General features: G+C 53.2%; 1 protein-coding gene across 19 annotated transcripts in view; it reads left to right on the forward strand.

Annotated features, from left to right (window-relative positions):
* The window catches only part of NFASC (neurofascin), a 189,161-nt gene that overhangs the window by 163,197 nt on the left and 7,214 nt on the right, over positions 1–18,750 (forward strand). For 9 of the 19 annotated variants that reach the window (XM_049707386.1, XM_049707387.1, XM_049707417.1 and 6 more), the window contains 2 exons: positions 14,405–14,536; positions 16,796–16,865. In XM_049707386.1, the coding sequence (XP_049563343.1) occupies positions 14,405–14,536; positions 16,796–16,865 (202 nt within the window). Of the gene's footprint in view, positions 1–1,596; positions 1,819–5,307; positions 5,425–6,604; positions 6,758–14,404; positions 14,537–16,795; positions 16,866–18,750 lie in introns of all 19 variants that reach the window. The other 10 variants (XM_033410440.2, XM_049707381.1, XM_049707358.1 and 7 more) reach the window with 3 other exon arrangements.

Raw genomic sequence — 18,750 nt, forward strand, 5'->3', positions numbered from 1 at the left:
CCTTGCCCAGGAATCTCTGGAATGCATGGGGCATAGTCAGCTGCCCAGTGTGACTTCTGTGGTCGGCACCCTCAGGCCCAATAATGCCTCTGATCTTACAAATAGGGAAGCGACTGGGATCCCGGGAACAGTCCCTCCTTCTCTATGGAGGACTTGTAATATTGGAGTCCCCGGGGGAATGAAAGGGCTTTTGTTGGTCAGGCCCTTGTTGAGAAGACTTAGGATCTCTTGATTCTTTCTTGAGAAAGGCTTTCTGGCAATTTTCTCTCTGGTTCCCTCGCTGCCCTGGCTCCCTTCTGGAGAGCGGGGATAGTATTTTCCTGATCTTCTGCAGATTTGAGATAAGGTAGGATATCACTCTTCCTTGAAAGTTAGAGTTACTTACTTATGTCTTAACATCACTGCCTTCTGCCCTGTCAGCAGTGACACTAGAAAGTAGACTGTGGTCAGATCACAGGAGATAGTGGGCAAGGAGGAGAGGCAGCTCTGTCTCTCTCTGATTTGCCCATCATTCTTCTCATACCCTAAGCTTTAGCAATACTGGAACTAAAGAGTAATAGGCCAGCCCTTTGTTAGTGTCCACAACCCTTCTGTAGAAGGAAAGACGGTCTATGGAAATGTTGTCATGATAGACTTAGCCCCTTAGGGCTGACCGATGACAAAGGGTAGCTTTGGATGGGAGATGAGGAAGTAAGAGGTAGTGCAGATTTGGACGTCTCTGAAGATTTATGCTCTTCTGCATTTATGCTCTTTTGGGGATTTCTACATCTACTGTGGGCTGGGAAGATGGTGCTACTGAGCGCAGGCCACACTGTGAGTCCATCAGTGCCCTTTTCCCACATTCTAATCAAAGGGAAAGGGCTTCCGGTGCCCAGACCCCAGGTGCCCTAGAGAGAAAGGCAGTTACTACAAGTCAGGGTGGATTGGGGTAATCTGGGACCGTCGCTGGACAGAGAAGAAGGGAGGAGAGGCCAGGGAATGAACAAGAGCTGAGAGCCTGGGGAGGGGCTGGCGGTGGAGGTAGGAAAGACGAACCAAGGTGCAAGTCTTGCCCACAGAGTGGGGATCGTTCTCTCTCTCTGTCACTGGGTTTGGGTGGTGGTAGAACTCAAGCAGGCAGGAGAGGGGGTGATTTGGGCGTGAAGGGGTGGGAATGGCAGGCTTCCCGGTGCTCCTGCAGGGCAGGGCCCCGCAACCTGCCCACCTCTGAGGCCGGGGCTCCAGGCCTGGACCCAAGTGGCGCTGCTTGGCCTGTGCTGGGTGCTGCTTGACCTGGGACTCCATGTCATCCCTGGGGTCTGAGTGATCTGGTGTGTGTCCCGTCTTCATCACGCCCTTGGCTGTGTGCATGCTGGCGCTCTGAGCCACACAGACCATGAGAAGAAAATGAAACACACAGGCTTCATTCTCTTTCCTTGCCATGGTCCTGTTCTCTTTCACGGCGACCCGTCTGACCCAGTCCATCCTGCTCGGGGAGGCTTCTGGCCCCTAAGCTCCGTCTCTTCTGCGGGCTGCCTGCCTTGCACGTGGGGCCGTGTGTCCAGGCTGGGGACGGCCACACCGACCAGACTTGGCTGTTTTACATTTCCCCCTTAGCTCCTCCCACGTTGCCCCCGACCACGGTGGGTGTGACGGGCACGGTGGGCAGTACTGATGCCACTGCTGCCACCACCGAAGCCACAACAGTCCCCACCATCCCAACTGTCGCACCCTCCACCGTCGCCACCACCACCGTCGCCACAACTACTACAACCACTGCCGCCGCCACCACCACGGAGAGTCCTCCCACCACCACCAGGACTGAGATTCAAGAATCCGGTACTGCCCGTCATCCGTGCTCCTGTCCCTCCAACCACAGGCTTCCTCAGATGGGGCGGGGGGGGCGGGTCTGAGATGGTGCTGGTCAACACCTCCCTTTGTTTCTGCTTTGAAAGCACAGGAGACTAGATTCTCTGTCTGGTGGCCTAGAGGCACAGAGCACCCGCCCCTATGGTGGCCTCTACTGCTCAGAGCCCCTGTCCTAACCTCGGATCCCTGTTCTTTCACAGAGGGCCCCCAGGCCCCAGACTGTAGGGCTGCCTCCAGCCACATGCTGAGGGATCAGCTTAGGGCTGAGCACTCCAGAAGGCGGAGAGTGGGGAAGGAAAGGGCCTGACACTGGCCAACCAGCCTGACAAGGCTTCCTGTCTCCGCCATGACGCCCCAGGCTTGCAGCAGAGGGCTGAGGAGTGGGGAGTGACCAGCCATGCCAGGTTCTGTCCCCAGAGCCCTGCGCCTCCCTTGCACCTCTCCCCGAAAGGCGCACTTATAGACTTTTCTAGTCAGAGCTTGCAGGAAATGGCATTACCAAGGAGTCCTGTAATGCCACAGAGTGCTCTGTGGCTCTCCCCACTCATATTCCCCACACCCCCAGATATACACACGGAGGGAAAATCGCAGCCATTCTAGGGGCCCTTGGTAAATAAGAATCGATCCCAGGGCTGGCCTGCTGAGCCCAGAGAGTGTGCTTTTCCTGCATCGCGCAGCCAGGCCAGGAAGCTCTGTTCTTCCAGCATGAGGAGACCCCCTCGGGAATCCAGCAGTACTTCTAAGAACTGACATCAAACACTCTTATTACCACGGAGGGGAGGGCCTCTAGCTTGTGGAGCCGCAGGCCAGTTGTAAAGCACGATGCAGCCGGCAGGGCTGGCAGGAAGCACCCGGAGCCCTCCTCCGGCAGCCGTAGAACTGTAGGCCCCCTCTGTTTCCCGGGCAAGTCCCCTCGCCTTCCGAGGCCTCGCTGTCACCCATCCCACCCCTCTTCTCAGCACTTGAATGAGGATAGAGGCTTAATGCATGTGCGAGTATCTTCTTCAATCCAAGTACATGGAGTTGTGTGAGCCGTAAGGGGAGACACGTGATACGGTAGCTGACATTATGCTCCTCAGACCTTGAAAACACGGATTTGCCTTAAAGCTGCAATAACGAGAATTTAAACAGCGTGCTCTGTAGGGAAGAGTTGGCTGAGAGAAACCTGCTAGGCTATGAGAAGCTGCCATGGGCAGTTTGGTGACTGACGGGTGTTCTTTGGGTCCACAGTGAGGCTTCTTTTGCATTCAGGGGGGCCTCCGTGCCCCACTTTAATGCTCCGAGTTCACAGAAGAGGTGTACCAAGAATGAAGACAGGGAGTGGGTCTTGCTCGTTCTGGAAGGATTGGCCTCGCTGTCACAGAGGAGTAGCCTATGGACTCTCACATCCCAACTGCTAACTGAGCCTGAGATGCTGCAGGGGCCCGGCCACACTCTGACCTTATCCTTAGAGCTCGGGGGCTCCCCTCAACATTCTCATCTCCCTCAACGCAGCAGAGTGGCTCTGTTGTCCAGGATTTTCAAAATGAAAGTTCATCTTTATCGTGTCTTACAACTTAGGACAAAATGTTTCCTAAGTTGACTCTTTTGGGTGGTGAAATGGGACTTTTTCTTTGTCCTTAACTTGTCTTTTTCAGATTTCAAGGGATACGCCTTAAGTCTCACATCCCAGGAGCTGACAGGACAATCCCTGCTTCCCCTCACTTCTTCCTCTTGTTTTTATAGTAATTGACAGCTTTCCTTCTCGGGGCCTTTCTTTGAGCTTTTCTGTTCTTTAGTGATCGTCATCTTGGTCTCTCTAGATGCCAGTGCCTTCTTCCAGCTCCCACCTCTAAATCATTTTGGTTTCCCATTGCTTGACCTTATCTAATAGTGCCCCAATCTCCATTACCTTTAAGACAGTCAGATTTGGGCCAGGGTTGTATTGGTGGTCAGACTGTCTAAACCCAAATTCTTTGGCTATTTCCAGGGCCCAGGGCTGAGGAGGAAAAATCTCAAGTCCCCAAATCATGATCATAATTCATTCCCACTAGAAAGAGACATGAGTTTCTAAGGAGCTGGGATTTGGGCTGAGTTAAAGCAGCCAGTACAGTGGAAACCTTTGGCAGATCAGTAAAGAAGGCTGCCTTCTGCCCTCCCCACGGAGAATGCCTCATGCCATCAATGGAATCTCTTTCTAAAATGAATCATATTCACCTGGGGCGACTGACAACTGACAAGGTTGTAGTAGAGAAGGTGCTTCTTTGAAGTGGAGACCAGGAGATCTTTTATCACTTCCCCAGCCCTGCAGACTCAGTCACATGTCAAATAGATAATGAATAAATGCATCACCAATGTACTCTATTCATTTATTTTTGACAGGTGAGTCGGTGACAGTGCCCCCTTGCATGCTAATAAACTATAGAGGAGCCACACTTGTAAAGTCTTTGAAATATAAGCCTTCATGCTAGTATTCCGCTATTAAATCTTTGCTGGGAAATGGGGTAATCAGACCGCTGGGATGCTTGAAAAATGATTACGTTTGAAGATTAGTGCCATTCTCCTGTCCACAGGCTGTAGTTTCAGACAGGGTGATGGCTTTGATAAAGTAGCTCCCAGCTCATAGGAACTAGATAATTAATGTCTTCTGTGTTACATAGAGATCAGGCCTCAAAGATACAGTGCTGAGAAGGCAACAGAGCAGGATTCTTCTGGTATCTGGACCACTGAACGTTGGGTGTCAAGAAGGAGTTATCTTCTCTGGTCCCCTCTAGCCCATGAAAGGGAGAGGAAGGATTCGTACTGTCTCTGTTTGGGGCCCTGGGGTTTTAGGCCCCAAGTCCCCTTAGAGAATCTGAGGCCATTTTTCAATAATTCAGCATCTTGTTGACCAAGAATGACCCCACGGGCTCCTCAGACCAGAGTCACCCTTGTAGGTTGCCATTCTCCACCTCCAGTTTCAGGATCCCATTAAGGCTTTCCCCTGTTTGGTCCTGTCCTTTCTGCAAATCTCAACATGACCCTCGAGTGGCTTTTCAAGATACCCTCTCTCCTTCCTGTAGAATGTCTGTAGTTGAGGGGAAAGAGGCTGGCACACCTCTCCCGCCCCGTCTGCATCCTAGCTAATGGGGCTTCTCACTGGCCCCTTTCGCTGCACTGTTCACATCCACGACAAGGGACCTAAAAAGGGAATAAACCCAGGTTAGAGCCTCCAATGGCCTGGATCAAACCCACTCTTTCATTCCTACTCCCACCTATGTGGACACACAGTTTCCGGCTCTCCCTCACATACGGGTCCTCCTGACTGTACTTGCTCATACCTAGCCTGGCACCAAGGCTGCAGCTTGGAGCTCTGTCGGGCCCTGTGCACAGCCACTTCCTACTCTACCCTTTCCTAGCTGCCCGCGTGTGTGTGTGTGTGTGTGTCTACAGTGCTGCCTCCCTCCTCACCACTAACTCCTCTTCTAACCCCCCTACCAGCCCCCGATGAGCAATCCATCTGGAACGTCACAGTGCTCCCCAACAGTAAATGGGCCAACATCACCTGGAAGCACAATTTCGGGCCCGGAACTGACTTTGTGGTTGAGTACATCGACAGTAAGCATTCTGTGCGGGTGGCGGAGATGCCATTAAAAAGATCCCATGCGCTCCCCCAGGCTCAGGGAGGCCTTCCAGCCGCTTCGTTGTGGCTTAATGAAGTCGACATGTGCTCAGGCGGCAGCGAGGTTGGAAGAGCAGACTCGAGGAGGAGGAAGGGGTTTCTGCGGCCGTTAGTGAAGGTCCAGGGGTGCCTTGCGGTGGGGGCGGCCTGGGTGAGGGGCCCTTCGTCCATTTCCTGCCCAGGATGACGGTTCTGGTGGCCCCCAGATGAGCCGGATCTCACCTTTGCTTGGATCTCCTTAATTCAGGATCCAGATTCTCAGCTGTCTCCCCTGGACAGGCTAGGCCAGTCCAGACTTGGGGTTCAGCTGTGCTTTGCTCACAGAGGGACACTAGCTGCTCACAGGTCAGAGACACCGTCCAGGGTCACTCGTCTCAGCTGGTGGCTTGAGCTGAGCTGTTCATTCTTTACTGGAACTGGGGAGCAAGCGTCGAGATGTGTGAGGCTGTAAAGTGTGGTCAGGCTATCTGCCTTCTCTGAGTGAAGGACCCTGTTCCTGAGGGCTCAGACCCACCATGCTGGCCTATTTGGCTTGTGCTGGAAATCCACCCAAAGCTCTTTGAGGAAGAACAAAGCCAACTCTTAGTTCTCTGCGGTTGGAGAGATATTCACATCCACAGAATACAGAATTCCTAGTTTGGTCCGCACTTTTTCAGACACCCAGGCACTCGCTTCTCCTGATGTGTGAATTCACCACGCAGTGAGAAATGAGAGGGGAAACCAGGAGTGAGAGCTGAGAAGCAGAGGCCGTCTCACCTCCGGTTACCGTGAGGGATGCTGACTGGCTCTCTGACCCTCTCCAGGGTAACGGAGCGCTGGCTGACACCCTGAGAGCTTAAGGAAGCAGGTCATGATGTGCTAAGTGCTTAAGACTGGGGTGAGGACAGAAAACTTTAGGAGAGGGAACAGTGTCCTAGGCTGCAGGGCCATCGTGTAGGAGAGTCAGCATGTGAGAAAGCTGGTGGAGCTGCCCGGTGACCTCCAGGTCTGCAAGACAGCCTGGCCCCTTCCCCCACCCTCCATGCTTCTACCTTTGACAGGTGCCCAGGAGCCTAAGCACTGCCTCTCCAGCTCATCATGCCCAGCCTTAGGCTGACTGAGGTTTCTGTTCCCCAGGCAACCATACGAAAAAAACTGTCCCTGTTAAGGCCCAGGCCCAGCCCATACAGCTGACAGACCTCTATCCCGGTATGACATACACGTTGCGAGTTTATTCCCGGGACAACGAGGGCATCAGCAGTACCGTCATCACCTTTATGACCAGTACAGGTGAGAGGGGATCTGGCCTGGCCTGGCCGTCCCCTACAAGCATGGGGCATGTTGTTCTCATTGTCGGCTTCCTGCTTGTCTCTTCTCCTCGGAAAGAAGACTCATCCTCCCATTTCCTCACCTTGCATGACGTGGCTCGGCTCTTCTTATGTGTCAGTCTGCAGCTCCCCGGAAGACAAAACGAGCCAAAAGTGCATGCCAGTAGATAGGAAACCATGCTTCTGACCCTGTGGGGATGAGTGGGATGGCAGGGGGGAACGGAGGCGTTGTAGAATGAGGGCAGGGGAGACCACCTGGCCTCCACTGTGCTTGAGCCACCAGGGCTGAGTGTATATGCAGACATGGTCCCCTCGTGTGGGTCTGGGGGCAGTGTGTCCCGGAGGCACAGGGGCTTGCTTCTCGCACGTGGGGTTAGGGGATAGGCCATCCAAGGGTCTTGACCCCAAAATCCTCCCAGGAACCAAACCAAGGATCAGCATGTATGTCACTGCCTTGCCACTGTCATCTGTTGTTTAAAAATTCGAAAGTGTGTTACACAAGTTGTTTTGGTTTAATTTTGCCCCAAGTTTGTCGTGGCTTAAACGTAGTTGACCTTTGGTCGTTCTGGGGAGGGGAAGAAGCTTTCTAATCCTAAAAGAGCTCTGGATCTAGCAGGGCTGTGGATAGAGAAGCTTCTTCACTTGTACCAACTGGGGCTCAGTAAAAGGTACAAGGTTCAGAAATCTCTCTGTTGGTCAGGGTGGCTGGCAGTCTGGAGACCGTGAGGACACTTGCTTCTCTGTCTGTGTGTCTCTTTAAAATCATCCAGGCAAGCTAGCCAAGTGGCCAGTTTGCTGAGTGTGGGGAAAGAGACTGAGAGCGGAAAGCACCAGTCCCTGCCTCAAGGCACATCCTAATCAGATGCAGGTTACTAGACACAGGATAAAGGAAAAAACACAATGATTTATATGAACTTCTGAATGTGGACTCAAGTACGTATTACTCTCCCTGCGCCTGGCTTGACAAGGCTGATCTTGGTAGCTTGCATCTTGAGAGTCACTGCCCATGTGTATGAGGGCCTCACTCCACCCCTGCTAGCCTGGTGTCTCCTGATCTGGGTGTCCCGGCCCCCTCCCTGTGTCTCTGCCTGTCCTGTGCATGCCCATGCCATCAAGACTCGGGGAGTCTGAGAGTCCGGCTGCCTGCTTGAGGCTAACCAGGCCAACTCAGGCAGGTCATCCTGGGAGCCAGGCCAGGGGACTGGACAGTTGACCAAGCAGAGCAGGTGGCTGGATTCTGTCTGACCCAGTCGGGGTCCCAGGCTGTTGCTCACCAGTGCGTGCATTTGATTTTGCTCATTACAAACTTGAGTCCAGCACAGGGGCAGAAAGCAAAGATGAGATTTGAGGATAGCGTTCCATCCTAGGGATTGCAGCAAAAGCCAGCTCAGCCTGCTTTCAGACTTCGACTTCTCCCAGAGCTGAGCCCTGGGACTGTGGGTGAGGGTTGGGGAGAAAAAGCCAGAGCAAAAAGGACCAGCCCCTGCCCTGGGGTATGTCCCAACCTGCTTTGAGATATGAAACATGCACTACAGAAAACTAATAATAATGATTGGTAATACACTTCTGAATATTGACTCAGGTGTTCATCTCTCTTTTCCTGTGGTTGCTATGGAGAAACTGGTCCCATAACTTGCTTTCAGAGTGATTGAGGCCTTCAGCACTTGCATGTTTCCCCAGTTCCTCCCAGTGCAAGCTGGAGAGGGCAGGTATGACCCTCGCCCTGAGTACATACAGCTCACTTACCTCCCTGGCTGGCTGGAAATGACTGTGTGCAAACTACATAGAGAAGGAAAATATTTCCACTTTCTGAAGTTCGTGTGTGTCTGTGAGTGTGTGTTCAGATCCTTTGAAAACACACAAAGGAGTGGCAGGACTCCAGAGTCAAGTTCACACAATGTCCCAGGTCCCTGTGTCTCATCAACGTAAGTGATCATCTCTGGGCCCAACCACTAGTCATTTAGGCAACCACAGGCCATCACTGTAGTCTATAGACTCAAACATGCTACAGTGGTTCAGGAAGGAAATGGAAGAAAACCACAAGGAATGCTAACAAGCTCCCTGACTCTCACCAGAAAGATCTCACATGGGAAGTTAATCACCAATTCTTGAAGCTTTTGAAGCCAAAGAGACCCGAGGGACCACAAACACATAACCCTGGACTCCAGGAGGCCTGCCAGCTCTTACATCCTGGGGCAGGTGGGATGGGGGGCTGACGGGGGCCAGCGAGACAGACAGCAAACTGCCTTAGACCTCAGGGACTCCGGGAGGAGGGACATTAGGGGACCTACTTGTATTTGGCCTCTTTCTGCTGTGTTTGGGAGAAACCCAGGATGGAGCGAGGTGAAGATGGAAAGGTGTAAAATGATGCTTAAGTGAGAGCAGCCAAGCTAAACTGCATTTGAAGAAGCCCAGGGGCTTCCCTGGTGGCGCAGTGGTTGAGAGTCGGCCTGCCGATGCAGGGGACACGGGTTTGTGCCCCAGTCTGGGAAGATCCCACATGCCACGTAGCGGCTGGGCCCGTGAGCCATGGCCACTGAGCCTGCGTGTCCGGAGCCTGTGCTCCGCAACGGGAGAGGCCACAACAGTGAGAGGTCCGTGTACTGCAAAACAAACAAACAAAAAAGCCCATCCCTGTCATACTTGTTCATCTGCCCTATTTCTGAAATATAATTTTTTTGCTGACTTTGAGTGACTGGCCTCTCTCCAATGGCCAAACCAATTTCCTCCTGATTAGAGTTCGGAGTTATGGGAACTGTCTGCCTTGCAGGTGAATTGCCCGTTTCTGAGCAGGATTGTAGGGTGCGGTGTGGAAGGCACACAAAATATGGCCTCTAGGCCAGAGTAAGAGTTATTAGGACCTGTGTGTCCCCAGTGGACGGCTGCTGATCTGGCTTCCGTTAGCTACAGCAAAGGTGGTGAGTGTAAATATACCCTGGTCTCGGGATGTTGCTATTACTGTGTCCGTTAGGGATCTGGAAACATGTTGAACGGATCGATTAAGAGTGGTGTTAGCAGACAAATGTAACTGCCTTGCAAAAACGCCTTATTCCTCTCAGAGTCTGTGTGTGGGGTCACATTGTGAGTGAGATCACGTCCTAAATTTCTTTTGGTTCTTGAGAAACTGAGTCATTTTGATAGGGTCTGGTTGAGCCCACCTTACCCCAGGTCCCACTGGGTTTTTGGTCTCTTTGTTTGTTTTTGTGTATCATTGACACTGATTAGTTTTAGGCGTACAACATAATGATTTGATCTATGTATATACTGCAAAATGATTATCACTATAGGTTTAGTTGACATCTATCACCAAGCATAGTTACAAAATCTACTTGGTTTTGAACAGCCTTCTGTGTCCAAACTTCACAGAAATTTCTTTGATCTTTTCAGTGAGGACTGAAGGTAACATTTGAACTTTACGTGGTGCTGTCAGGAATGGAAAGCTACATTTAATTTCTAAATTGCCCATATGGCCACTTTCCCTGGTATTGTGACTTTCTCTCCCAAGAGAAAGGAGTCTCGTGGGAGACGGCTATCAGCAAGATGGTGGAGCAAACAGGTCACTGCAGACATTCAGACCAACTTCTCTGCAAAAGGTGGTGACCACCATCCAAACACAAGTTGAAGTGGCTCCTTCATCCCAGTGCCCAGGTGGCACGTGGTCAAGCCAATATCCATGTGACCCTCCAGCTGTTATCAGGAAAAAATGCAAGAGACACCCCAGGTTAACCATAGCATATTAGGATTAAATTGGTCATTAATCAATAAGTAGTCAATGACTGCTTGTTAGGTGACCAACATCATGCTAAGTACGAGGGGGCCCAAGGAATCCCCTTTTCTCAAGCCTTAATAGTATCATTGGACATCAGAATGCAGGAAACAGAGCAATTAAATGTTACATTGTGCAGAGTAAATAGGGGTGAAGTGGGGGTTCAGAGATTGGTGTGAGCTGGAGGAATGGGAGATTCAGGAAGGAGGGGGTACAATGTGGAAAGGTGGAGGGCAAGAAGGGTGGCAGTCCAGGCTCTCTGGGGCAGGATGGGAAGGATGCAGGGAGGGGAAGACCAGAGCACCTGACATGATGGAAGTGTTCTGGGAACATGATAACATGATGTGTCATTGTATCCTTGGGATCTGATGGACACTGGGGTGAGGGGACTCCTTTAGAATGGTGCAGTGACGTGAATATAAGAGACATTTTGGAAGGAGTAAAATGATAGCCTTTAGAGATGAGTCGTGAAGCCACTGGCAGAAGCATGGGGGCAGGAAGGGGGCAGAGGGACCGTCCAAGGAGATGTCAGGAGCAAGCCCTGGGCTTACAGTGTAGGACAGGCTGGAAGGACAATGAGAGATGAAAAAAGGATCACCAGTTGGAAGGGCAGGACTGGAGGGCAGGTGAGAGTAAGAGTCAAGGGTGTCGAGGTAAGTCTGGGAAAGATGCCCTCAGTGATGGTGGATGAGCGCTGAGTACAGAGGGGCTCGAGGTTAGCGTCTTGGGGGCAGAGAAAGGAGTTGGCAGGAACTGGAGATGATGGAAGATCAAAGAGTTTACCTAGGGCTTCCCTGGTGGCACAGTGGTTGAGAGTCCGCCTGCCGATGCAGGGGACGCAGGTTCGTGCCCCGGTCCGGGAAGATCCCACATGCCACGGAGCGGCTGGGCCCGTGAGCCATGGCCGCTGAGCCTGCGCGTCCGGAGCCTGTGCTCCGCAATGGGAGAGGCCACAACAGTGAGAGGCCCGCGTACCGCAAAAAAAAACAAAAAAAAGAGTTTACCTATAACAGGACAGTGCATGCACTAGAGCCAAAAAGTCTGCCAGGTTCCTCAAGGGTTTTTTGTTTTAAGATACAAGGAGCTTCAACGTGCTTAACAGCAGAAGGGAGGAGATAGCACAGAGGAAGAAATTGAAAATGCTAGAGTTTTCAGAGATCCTTACAGGATTGAGCCACCAAGGAGGTGAGGCATTGGACACAGAAGGAAGGGACAGTCGTGGAGGCTGTGAGGTTTCAGTGGTCTCCAGAGTGGGGCAGGTGAGCTCGACACCGAGACACTGACTCAGAGAGAGGGTCACATGGGGGCAGCGAGAGGGGGAGGGGGAGCAGTTGGGAGGGGCAGTGAGAAAGGAGTGGAAGGGTGGCCAGGCTGCAGAGAAGGTCCAGTTGAAGTATGACTTAGTGAATCTGTGAGGGGCCTGGGTCTTCATCTTCCTCCAGCAAAGCTCAAAGCAAGCACAAAAAGATGCCATAACTGCCAAGGGGACCCACAGCGGGCGACTGAGTCGCGTGCTGGAATGGGTGATGCAGAAGGGAGGGCAGCGTGGAGTTTGAGGGAAGCAGAGACCCCATCAGGCCAAGAGGATGAGTGGACTGAGCGAAGGGAAGGAAGTCAGGAAGCAGATCAAGTGCCTCTATGTTCCAGGCTGTGTCCCAGCACTGGGGGGATGACAGTAACCCTGACAGTCCCTCCTTCAAGGAGCTTACTTCTGGGTGGAGAGATGAGAGCGGAGTAGTGAAGAGCACAGACTCGAGCTGTGACGGCCAGGGGTCACAGCTCAGCTCTACCACTTACCAGCTCTGGGCCCCTAAGCAAATCACTAACCTCAGTGCCTCAGTTTCCCCACCTGTGAAATAGGGGTAATAGTAAAAATCCACCTTATGGGGTTGTTGTGAGGATTAAATTAGATAATCATGGGAAAGCACTTGGAGTCGTGCCAGCCCATAGGAAGTGCTTATGGGTGTAAACTGTTAGTAAGATAGCAAATGGTTATAAGTGCTATGAAGAGGACAAATTCGAGCCCTCGGATAGAGAGTGGCTGGGTGGGGGAGAGGGCTTTTGCCTTAGCTGGGAAGTTCCAGGAAGGCCTTTCCGAAGAGATGACATTTGCTGAGGCAGCCATCTGAAAAAAAGAGCAGCAGATGCAAAGGCCCTGGGGCAGGAGTGGGAGTGGCCAGTGTGGCTGGAGTGTCCAGGGTGGTGGGAGATGGGACTGATGGAGCCCAGCAGATCAGGATAAGGAATGGACGGTTTTTCCTAACAGTAATGAGAAGCATTGGAGGTTGAAGCGAGGAAGTGATCTGATCCTGCATGGGGTTTAGGAAGATCTCTCTGACCCTGTGCAGGAAATGGCCTTCGGGAGCGGGAGCGGAAGCAGGGATGGGATTTGCCCCACAGCGTACCTGGATCAGGGTAGTCACAGCCATGTTCCCATGGGACTCAGCTGCTTTCCATCCCGGGCTGCCTGGGCAGCCAGAGCACAGAGAGCGTGGAAGGTCTTGTTCATCAGTCTTCATTGTTTATTGAGACCCATCTTGGTGCAGTACCCTTGGCTAGATGCTGAGAACGCTGTAAAGACAGTTTCTCTGCCCAAGAAGAGCAAAGGGTAGACTGCACCCAGATACGTGCCCCACAAAATGGTGTGTGATGCAGACCCTAGAGTACGGCACGGGCCCAGGGTCCATCCTCTGTGCCTGTGCTTCTCCCCCGAGGAGGCCCTGAGCTTCGGTTCTGGCTGCGTGGCTCTCAGCACTCCCGATGTTGTCTGGCTCTCCCAGAGGCCGCTCTGCTCGCTCTGCTGGCCCCAGGGTTACCCAGGGTCTGTTCTGCCCCTGTGATCCTTCCTGTCCTCCACGTCGTGGTTTCCGTGGAAGGCTGCTTCTTTTGTTCTCCAGTCCATAGAAAGGAAGAGGGCAAGTGACTCCTACCCACCCCACCCCTTCTGATCTCTAACCTTAGCCATTGGTCCTCCAGGACACTGTCAGATCTGCTTCTGGTCTCCAGGCCCGCCCATCCGCCCCTCGCGTCATGAAGGTGTCTGCCCACTTTGAGACAGGTCTTCACATGTCCAGGCAGGGACAGCGAGGGGCCCGCTGTCACAGGGGTCTCCACGTACGGAAGTGGTCTGGGAGAGGCAGCATGGGGTGTGCTGAATGCACAGCCCTGGCCCTAACCTCGCCACCGGCCCGTCTGGGCTACCCACACAGGGGCTGTCTTTGCTGTCAGGGAGCCCACAGTGCAGCTGGGGAGACACAAGGAAGCACGGGGCATCCTGGAACGGCACCCCACCTGCGACCCACTGCCGGGAAGCCCGATTGGCTTCAGGGCCGTACTGGTGGGACAGGCCGCCGCTCTGTGCCTGTGCAGGCCTGCGAAGGCGTTCGTTCTTCCAGGGGCTTTGCCATGTGACCGCTGACCTTGTTCCCTGACGGGTAGCGTGCCGGCTCACCCCTGTGGCTCATTCGTGGGAAATCATAGTCAACCCCTGGCCTTCCCTCATTCCCCGCTAGGCTGTGCCCAGCCATCGGCTTTGCAAGAATGCCACGCCTCATGCTTAGGAAACTTCCCTTCCTAAAGGGCCTGTTCAGCCTCCTGCTGCTTATTCTGCTTCCTGTACCCCATCCTGTGCCTCTTTTCTGACCTTTTGACCTTGACTTTTACATTATTTTCTCTTTGTCCCTGTAGCAGGGTAGGGTAGTTTGGGCCAGAGAGCTGCTGGGTGGTACCGTTAGGCTGCAGGAGCAACCTGGACATGAAATAACTGAAGTTCTTCCCTCCCCTCCTCACTTTCTCCCACGTCAATCATTCACCACGTGTTTGCTTCTGGCCCTCCCCCGCCAGCCTACACCAACAACCAGGCGGACATCGCCACCCAGGGCTGGTTCATTGGGCTCATGTGTGCCGTCGCCCTCCTGGTGCTGACCCTGCTCATCGTCTGTTTCATCAAGAGGAGTCGAGGCGGCAAGTACCCAGGTAAGAGGTGTCAGAGAAGTGGGCTTGGGGGACAGGGCCAGCGGGCTTTCCTGTGAGTCACCAGGTCCCCTGCCAGCTCCAGGAGGCTCCACCCTCTCAGGGAGCACAGTCCTTGCCAAGCTTGGACGTACAGTCCTCTTGCCTGTTCTGTGCATCTCAGAGTTGCCAGAAAGCACTTGAGTTAATTAAGTTCGCCTGAGGTGGGGGGATGGAACAGTCCAGGCAGCCAGAGAGGAGATGGAAAGAACCCTGGCTCCCATTAAGAATGACCTTCCCTCCCCTTGACTCACCACCCATCTGCTCAGTAATTGGCTTTTTTCAGCCTGAATCTCATTAGGATCCTATGTCCCAGTGAAGTGGGAAGGAGAGATGCATTTTCTGGAACTGTGAGAGAGAGGCCGCGGTGAAGAGAGGTCTGGATGGAAGAAGCACATGCATGAGACAGGCTGCAGAGCTGGGCTCTCAGCATGGCTGGGTTGAAATCAGATATACCAATAGAGGGTCAGATGCTCTACATGAGGAGCTGGCAGAGGCTGAGGGGTGGGTTGCACTGAGAGGGACCCCCAGTCCTTAAAGGGCTTTGAGCTTTTCTTGAGTCCCAGAGCAGTATTTCTCTTCTGTGGCCTGAAGATCCTCCAGCCCAGACAAACCAAGGTCAAGGACAAGGACCTCTGGCTTTTTTGTTTCTGGAAATATTGACTGTTTTTCAAACAGGGATGAGAAAGCCATCTGTCTGTGATGGAGTGGGTAGGGTGACAGGAGACAGGATAATGGATGACCCTGAGAGTGAAAATCCAGCTGGATTGCACAATGAAATTGCTCCCTGCCCCCAAAGCCACCGCCAGACACACCCCATGCACCCCAAGTGCTGGCTTCTGCGCATCTCTGTGAACACATCCTCCTCCACGATCCCCTAAAACTCAACTCAGAGAGGAGATTCTGTTTTATTTTCTTCCCCTGGCCCGTGTGCCCTCAGACCCTAGGATTCTAAAGAGTTATGCGTCTCCTTCAAGTCAGGGAGGGCAGGAAATTATACTTTATTGGGGAATGATGTTTTCTTTCACTTTATTGTGCTGTGTTGGGGCTGGTTTTCTTCTGTAAGACAGAAAGGCAGCGTTAGGAGAAGGGCAGCCTTTCTGAGCTTACCCCCTGTTCCAGGTGGAACTGATGCACCTGAGAACTGATCAGATAAACTCAGCCTTCCTCTGCCCGTTCCAGAAAGTTCTTCTTACAGCTAATCTCCTTTCCTCCAGCTCCAAGGGAAGCCCCCCATCCATTAGGAAGATGAGTGAACCAGGAGCCTTGAGGCCAGGGCTCCAGTCTCCACCTTAAACTTTAGTTGCTAATTAGTTACGTGACATCTTCAAGGCCTCAGCTTCCCTCCCCTAAAATAGGGGTGATTATCCTGCCTCATACCTCAGGAAGAAACGAAGTCACTCACCTCAGTGTCTGCTGTGTGCCAGGCTCTGTGCTGGGTGCTAAGGATACTAGAAAGAGAGGTGACCCCTCCCTCAAGGACAGTGCAGCTGGCATAGGAGGAGGATCACAGCACAAGACAGGGCCTGGGAGGGACGCTGACACATCACAGAGGAGGTGTGGGAAGAGGGAGTCACACAAACAAGTGAGGTCACAGTTAAGAGAGCACCTTCCATTCCAGAGGTGTGTGTGGCGTGTCCTGTCTGCCCAGGGCACTCTCTTAGGAGCTTTGAAGAAACACACAGTCCCCACCCTCGAGAAAAGAACGGGCATTCTGTTACAGGCAAAATAAATGTGCACACATAATTATAACAGGGAGCCAGATTAAGAAAGGTGCCAAGGAATTCCCTGGTGGTCCAGTGGTTAGGACTCAGCGCTTCCACTGCAGGGGGCATGGGTTCGATCCCTGGTCAGGGAACTAAGATCTAGTATGCCGAGTGCCGCAGCCAAAAGAAAAAAGAAAAAAAGAAAGGTGCCAAGGATCGCATCCATTTGGTGTTTGGAGAAGACCTCACAGAGCGGTGGTGGGGAGCCGGGTCGGGGGAGATTTCAGTTGTCAGTGGAGATGTAAGAAAAGCCCCAGTGACGGGGAGGAGGAAGCAGAATTCACTTGGCACCCGAGCAACCGTGGGAGGCAAGAACAAGGGGGGCATGGATGGGGCCTTGTTAAGAGGGAGAGTCACGGAACCCAGAGGCGGCTTCTTTGGCTGTACTTTGGGGCCCCGCAGAGCTCGAGCACGCTCAATCATGACGTCTGTGTCTTTGCTTCCCTTACTGACCAAGTGCGAGAAAAGAAGGATGTTCCCCTTGGCCCTGAGGACCCCAAAGAAGAGGATGGCTCCTTTGATTACAGGTGCGCGATCTCCTTGACTCCTGTTCACACAGAGCACCCCTTGTCAGGTGGGTTCTCCTCACCCCCCCTGAGGCAGCCCCCTTCCCTCAGAGCTGCTCAGCTGGGCTGAGACGCTACTGCACGGATGTCCTCTCCCTTCAGGCTGTCACCTCCGCCTCTGTGACAGCACCCCCCATACCCCCGGGAATGGCGCGCACTGCCCAACACACTTACACTCATTCGATGAACAGCATTTCATTCATTCAGCTGCACGACTCAGGTTTATTGCATCTTTGTATGTGTGTTTCCACCTTCTTGCTCTGAAAGCGCACCCAGGCCCCCCTTGCTGTGAAATGAGCTCTGCTCTCAGCTTGCTCTCTGCCTACACCCCACCTTAACTCCGAAGATGGTGACCTGGGGAAGTTGTAATGTCTTTAAAACTCAACTAGGTGAGGGATGAAGGGGGTGTGGGGAGGTGTTCTAGGCCTTTTCCTCAGGAACTAGAATGACTTCTCTGGGCTGCAGCTTGGAATAGGCCTTGGAGAGGCATTTGGTCCAGTGCCTGTGTCCCAGATGAGAAGACCAAGGCCCAGGCTGGGAAGTGACCTGGAAGATTCCTGTGCTCTCCACTCAGTGAGCTAGTGCAGAACTGGAGAGCCCAGGGGCCCAACGTCCAGCTACCGGCGTCCAGCTACTGCCACTGTCCTATGCCCATGCTCCCTCTCAGATCTGGACGCGCCTTTGTATCTGGCTTAACAAAAGTTGTAATCTGTCCATTTTATTGGCAAGTATGCTTTGAGTAAAGGAATGGTGCAGGGTGAGTCATGGAGGTCTCGTTCCCAGGCCAAGTGCAAAGGGAGGAAATGTTCTGATTGGAGCCCTCCTTCCCCACCCCCACCAAGTCACTCTCTGGGGCCAGGTCACCCCATCCTCCTCTGACCTCTCCTTATCCTATCTTGGGCCTCCGCCACTCTGCCCATCTGCAGCCTCTCAAACAGGATCAGATCAATGGGCGGCAGAGCCTCTGCCCACACAGGAGCCCGTCTGGCGGCTTATAGACCCTGTCTAGCCATCCAATTCATGCATCCCCAGGAGCCTCTCAAAGAACCAGCACGAGAGGCCCCTCGCCAGGCTGTCCTCAGCACCCTTGGTGGGGCCCAGCTTCCCCATGGGCCAGGAGCTATCCTCTGGCCATCAGTTCCAAAGGCCCTGGGCCTTCTCTCCCCAGGCCCTCAATGCAGCGTGAGGAAGGGTGAGGACCTCCTCAAATACAGGGCCAGGTAACCTGCGCTATGAGAAGCCACTTCCTCAGGTACCTCTCCTCCACCAGACACCAAAGCTGTTGGGCGAAAACACCTGCCTCACCACCCCAACCCCCTGACCCACCGACACTGAGGCTGGAGACACATATACTGGTGCACGCACGCACGGGCTTCCACACCACGCACATACATGTACACACACGCGCGCACGCACATACACACCCCTTGGCTTCAGCTCTGGGGAGGCCTGCGGCATCCATCCTAGAGCCCCCACTTGGATGAGTCCAAGAGTCCGAAACTGGGAAAGGGGAGAAATTAATACATTAGAGGAAAAGCCAAGTTTCTGGGCGGGACAGGCTGGGGGTCTGGCTCACCCTGCTCATCTGGGACCTCGCTGCCCGAGCACCTCTCTGGTGTGTCTCTCTCTGCTTCTCTGTCCCTTGTCTGCCCACCTGGTCCTCGAAGGTCTCCTGGAAGGTAGGCTAACAGGTGGCTGGACCAGGGGGCCACAGTCATTGGGTTTCTTTCAGGCTTCCCTTAGGAGAGGTCTGTTCTTTCCAGACCTAGATCCTCTTTACCACAAGAACCTGACACACTAAGGACCCCTCCCACCCCCACTGGGCCACCCTGTTCAGTGATTGCAT

The sequence above is a fragment of the Orcinus orca genome, chromosome 1, assembly GCF_937001465.1.
Source record: "Orcinus orca chromosome 1, mOrcOrc1.1, whole genome shotgun sequence".
Lineage (NCBI taxonomy): Eukaryota > Metazoa > Chordata > Mammalia > Artiodactyla > Delphinidae > Orcinus > Orcinus orca.